Genomic DNA, 4,483 nt, shown 5'->3' with positions numbered 1-4,483 from the left:
CCCTCCCTCCCTGTCCTAACTTCCAACCCCCCCGACCCCCCCAGCAGCATCCTTGGTTATTTGAACAACAGCAGAATTAATAATAATAATAATAGTCAATAGCAGACGATTCGATATTTGTGCGAAAATCGAGCGGAAGCTTCAGTCGCAGCAATTTGTTAAAACTGGAGTATAAAGCTACTTGGAGACCCTTTGTATGTAAATGGGGTGGTAAAAAAAAAAAAGAAAAAAAAAAAAAGACCCTCCCCGTCTTTGTAATTAATTGACACGTTATACCACTCATCATGCTCTGAAGCACCAATGGTAGAGGCTCGGATCTCCCCAAAACCCACAATTTCACATCTGCAAACACTGTCTTCATCCACTTGACTCCTAAGACCCGCCCACACGTGGCCAACCTTTCGCGCTTTTTAACGCTTTTTCACTGCAGGTTCATGTGTTGAGACCAACCTTATATGGAGTGATCAGACAAGGTAATGGCTTATATCCCCGTAGCAGCCAGCAGCAGCAGCACAGTGTCCATGAGCCCGCCGTAGCTCTGCAGCCACTTTGGCATCCTTCCCTGGACTTACACGGAGCGGCTCCACTGGCGATGCTCGTCCACAGAGGGCTGCTTTGATTCGGTTTCAGGCGTAGAGCGACCCCTACTCAAACCTCGCCTCTGCTTCTCTCTGTCCTCGGTTTGTTTGTTTGTTTGTTTGTTGGTTGGTTTGTTGGTTGGTCTCAGAAACAGCCGGATTGTCCCGAAAAGCTGGTGCGGCAACTTTTTTTTTTTTCCCCCAGCATATTTTGGCCCCCCCAGCTAAATATGTCGCTGACCAACACAAAGACGGGCTTTTCTGTAAAGGACATTTTGGACCTGCCGGACACGAATGACGAGGAGGGATCTATCACCGGAGCCGAGGAGGACACGGAGGGATCGGAGACCACGTCCACGACGAAGGGCGCTGGAGTTTTGGTGCAAAGTCCCCTGGAAAACGTTCAGAATCTGCCTTTAAAGAACCCGTTTTATGACAGCAGTGACAATCCCTACACACGGTGGCTGGCTACCACGGACAGCATTCAGTATTCATGTAAGTAGAGGCTCACACTGTTGCTCCGTGGTGTCGCCGTGGACTCGTGTTCGTGTTTGTGTTTTTGGGAGAAGATTTTAATCAGATCATTTATAGCATGCTGCCTCCTGTGTGTTTTCAAAACTAACCATGATGCCCTTGGGTGCAGCAGCAGCAGCAGCAGCAGTTGCAGCAGCAGCATTCACCCGCCCGTGCCCCGTGCTCTGCTGCATGCACGCGTTCATCTTCACGCTGTGTTTAGACTCAAATCCTTGTGAGAATTTCATCACTTTAACCAGAGCAGCAGCGGAGTCAGTGAGGACGTGCATTCTGTGGGGATTTACACGGAGACAATGCGTTTTTTTAATGCTCCACTGACTCGGGCTGCTGTTGCAGAGGGGTAGGGAAGGGGGTGGTGGTGGTGGTGGTGGTGGTGGGGTGGCTGGAGGGGGCAAAAAAATGGGCAAGTGAAGGGGTATTTATTTATTTATTCCTTATTTTTTTTCCCTTATTTAATTTGCGCCAAAGTGTTGAAATTTGCATAAAGGCCTTTGATGATGAAAAAAAAACACAGTTTTTACACATTCACTTTATTCATTTATTATTATTATTATTATTTAATAATAATAATAGTATTATTATTAATATTATTATTTTCCAACATTCCCATCCTTCATGGTGATCTTTCCCAGTGCATGTGGTGACTTTGTGTGTGTTGTGATGTGTTTGTGGCTGTGGCAAAAAAAAAAAAAAAAAAAAAAAAAAGAAAAAAGAAAAAGAAAAATCCTCAGTGAACTTTACAACATAACATTTTCACAGTGTTTCTCCCGTTTCTTGCCGCAGTGCACGGCCTCTCCGCCAGCTCCCAGGACTCGGCCAAGTCCCCGGAGCCGTCCGCCGACGACGAGTCCCCGGACAACGACAAGGAGACGTCCAGCAGCGGCGGCAGCGACTCCGGCAAGAAGCGCAAACGGAGGGTGTTGTTTTCCAAGGCGCAGACCTACGAGCTGGAGCGCCGCTTCCGGCAGCAGAGGTACCTGTCCGCCCCGGAGCGGGAGCACCTGGCCAGCCTGATCCGGCTCACCCCGACCCAGGTGAAAATCTGGTTCCAGAACCACCGGTATAAGATGAAGAGAGCCCGGGCCGAGAAAGGTATGGAAGTGACCCACCTGCCCTCCCCCCGGCGGGTGGCCGTGCCCGTCTTAGTCAGGGATGGAAAGCCTTGTCACACTCTTAAAGCTCAGGACTTGGCGGCCACTTTTCAGGCCGGGATCCCCTTCTCGGCTTACAGTGCCCAGTCTCTCCAGCACATGCAGTATAACGCGCAGTACGGCGCCGCGGCCACGCCGCAGTTTCCCACGGCGCATCATTTGGTGCAGACGCAACAGTGGACTTGGTGAGAAAAGCAGAGAAAACGGGGGAAAACGGAGAGACTTGTTCTGGAGGCACACTAGGGAGTTCCACCACAAAAACAAAGAGAAGAAACAGAGAGAGAGAGAGAAAAAATAAAACACAAAAACAAAAGACTTTTCATTTTTGCAGCTTGACTCATATATATATTCTACCATTTTTATTCGGGGCTCACGTGTGCGCCGTGTTTACATGTTTTCGTTAAGAGAACTGGGTTCGAACCTCCGCCTCTTATAGACTTTATTAAGAATGTCAATGCTCTTCTTGTGACAATTTTTTTTCTTCCCTTTTTTGTAAAGTATGTTGTGTGTTGGTTGTAGAGATGCCTCCCTCCCTCCCTCCATCCCTCCCCCCCCGAACTCCCCCATTGTCCCCCTCGTGTTATTATCAGCACGTACGAACCACTTTATAATTATAGAAAAATTTTAATTTCTTGCTTCTTTTATGGACCGAAAAAATATTTATTGCCACGAATAAACACTGGCAACTTTTCAGCTATTTTCCTTTGGGTTTTTTATTTATTTATCGGGAATATTGTTGTGATCGACGGTGACTTTGTGGATCGTAGGATCGTGTGATCGCGTGATCGGCCTTCGTTACAATTTTAAAATCAATTGAATTTTTTTAAAATCGAATCTAAATAAAAGTGTCGCCTGACGTAAAAGGTTAAATTGACGTATTCGTAAACTAGGATTTAAATTTAAATTTACATTAAAAACACCGAATCGGTTGGATTAGAGTTCGGTTTTTGTATAAACGGCCCATTTAAAAAAACAAAACAAAACAAAAAAAAACGGGACTCAAACAGATGATCAAAAAAAAAAAAAAACTGGGACTCAAACAGATGAACACAGCTCCAGAATAGGAACGTAATCTCCGGCGCACTTTAGCCCTTTTTAGCCCCTTCTTTTTTTTTTTTTTTTTTGTCTGGACAAATGAATGCTGGGAATATATTTTTCCAAAACCCAACACCTCACTAATAAAGAGCCTAAAGTCACTCGTGAAACGCGACTAAAATCCACTTACTTAATATAAGAGGGCTTCTCCACAGAAGAAGCTTTTGAGTCAAAAGCTCTCCTTTTTGTCCAACCCCCCCGCCACTCACGGGCTCGGCCGTGGAGTGGAAGGGTGTGATGGGGAAAAAAAAGAAAAAAAAAGAAAAAGAAAGAAATTCACGTTCAAATGCAACAAAAAAAGTGTTTTTGTTTTATGTGGACGCAGAAACGGAAATACACGCGTGGTTAAAAAAAAAATCAAATATTATTATTATTTTTTTAGATTGATACAAAAAAGAAAAAAAAAAGACACAAAGGACTTTCCAGTGTCGTGCAGAGGCCAGTCCATATCTTGGGTAAATATTTTAACCCTGCAGAAAAATCCATGCCGTTGTGTGTTCGTCCCGGCGCCGACACCTCCCAACAGATGTCGGAGTCGCCCCTATCATCACTGAACAAACAGCTAAATTGGGCAGATTTGCTAATTATTTACCGGATTGGGTCTCAGGGGGCTACTGCTTTTGTGGGAGACACAGACTCAATTTGTCCCTGACAGACTGGTTTTGTGTTTCACCGCTGGTCGGAGCTCGTAGGTCAAAGAAATCAGCAACTTGGTCGTAGCGTTGGTTGGTTGGTTGGTGTCGCGGTGCGTGGAGAAATGGGAGTAAAAAAAAAAAAAAAAAAAAAATTTTTGCCCGCAGCGGATTATGGTTTTTGTTCCGCTTGTTGTTGGAAATATAAACCTGCTGAAACCGGATTTTATCCTGACGTGAAATGATCATTTCCCAGCTTTATTTTTTTTTTTTAAATGACTTTAAACTGTCTTTTAACTGTAGTGTGATCGGGCACTGCAGCCCCTTTCCACCCCCCCATCCTCACCCCCCGGTACTGGTAGAGTGTCAGGCGCGTGCACGTGAGCGGGCAGCGGTGAAGGATGCAGAGAAACCGCGCAGTCAGAGAGTTCCTCGGTGCTGTTCAGAGTCAGGCAGACGCATCCTTGGGCTTTTTGTCCCCGCCTGTCACTCG

General features: G+C 45.8%; 1 protein-coding gene across 2 annotated transcripts; it reads left to right on the top strand.

Moving 5' to 3' along the window:
- Positions 1 to 112: 112 nt before the first annotated feature.
- nkx2.2a (NK2 homeobox 2a) lies at positions 113 to 3,229 on the top strand. Of its 2 annotated transcripts, none has more exons than XM_008327328.3 (2): positions 113 to 1,073; positions 1,896 to 3,229. In XM_008327328.3, exons 1-2 carry the CDS (start codon positions 809 to 811, stop codon positions 2,450 to 2,452), a joined length of 822 nt encoding a protein of 273 aa, XP_008325550.1. In that variant the 5' UTR covers positions 113 to 808; the 3' UTR covers positions 2,453 to 3,229. The 2 variants fall into 2 exon arrangements, with proteins under 2 accessions (XP_008325550.1, XP_016887431.1); XM_017031942.2 differs by having other exon boundaries at positions 1,872 to 3,229.
- Positions 3,230 to 4,483: the final 1,254 nt, after the last annotated feature.

Source organism: Cynoglossus semilaevis, chromosome 1, assembly GCF_000523025.1.
Source record: "Cynoglossus semilaevis isolate Cse_v1.0 chromosome 1, Cse_v1.0, whole genome shotgun sequence".
NCBI lineage: Eukaryota > Metazoa > Chordata > Actinopteri > Pleuronectiformes > Cynoglossidae > Cynoglossus > Cynoglossus semilaevis.
This window is presented reverse-complemented; position numbering and strand designations above follow the sequence as displayed.

Bases quoted from the DNA above. Each gene is read 5' to 3' on its own strand.
- nkx2.2a (XM_017031942.2), top strand. From the start codon at position 809: ATGTCGCTGACCAACACAAAGACGGGCTTTTCTGTAAAGGACATTTTG. The intron at 1,074-1,871 runs GTAAGTAGAGGC...ACATTTTCACAG, and splicing joins GGACAGCATTCAGTATTCAT to TGTTTCTCCCGTTTCTTGCC.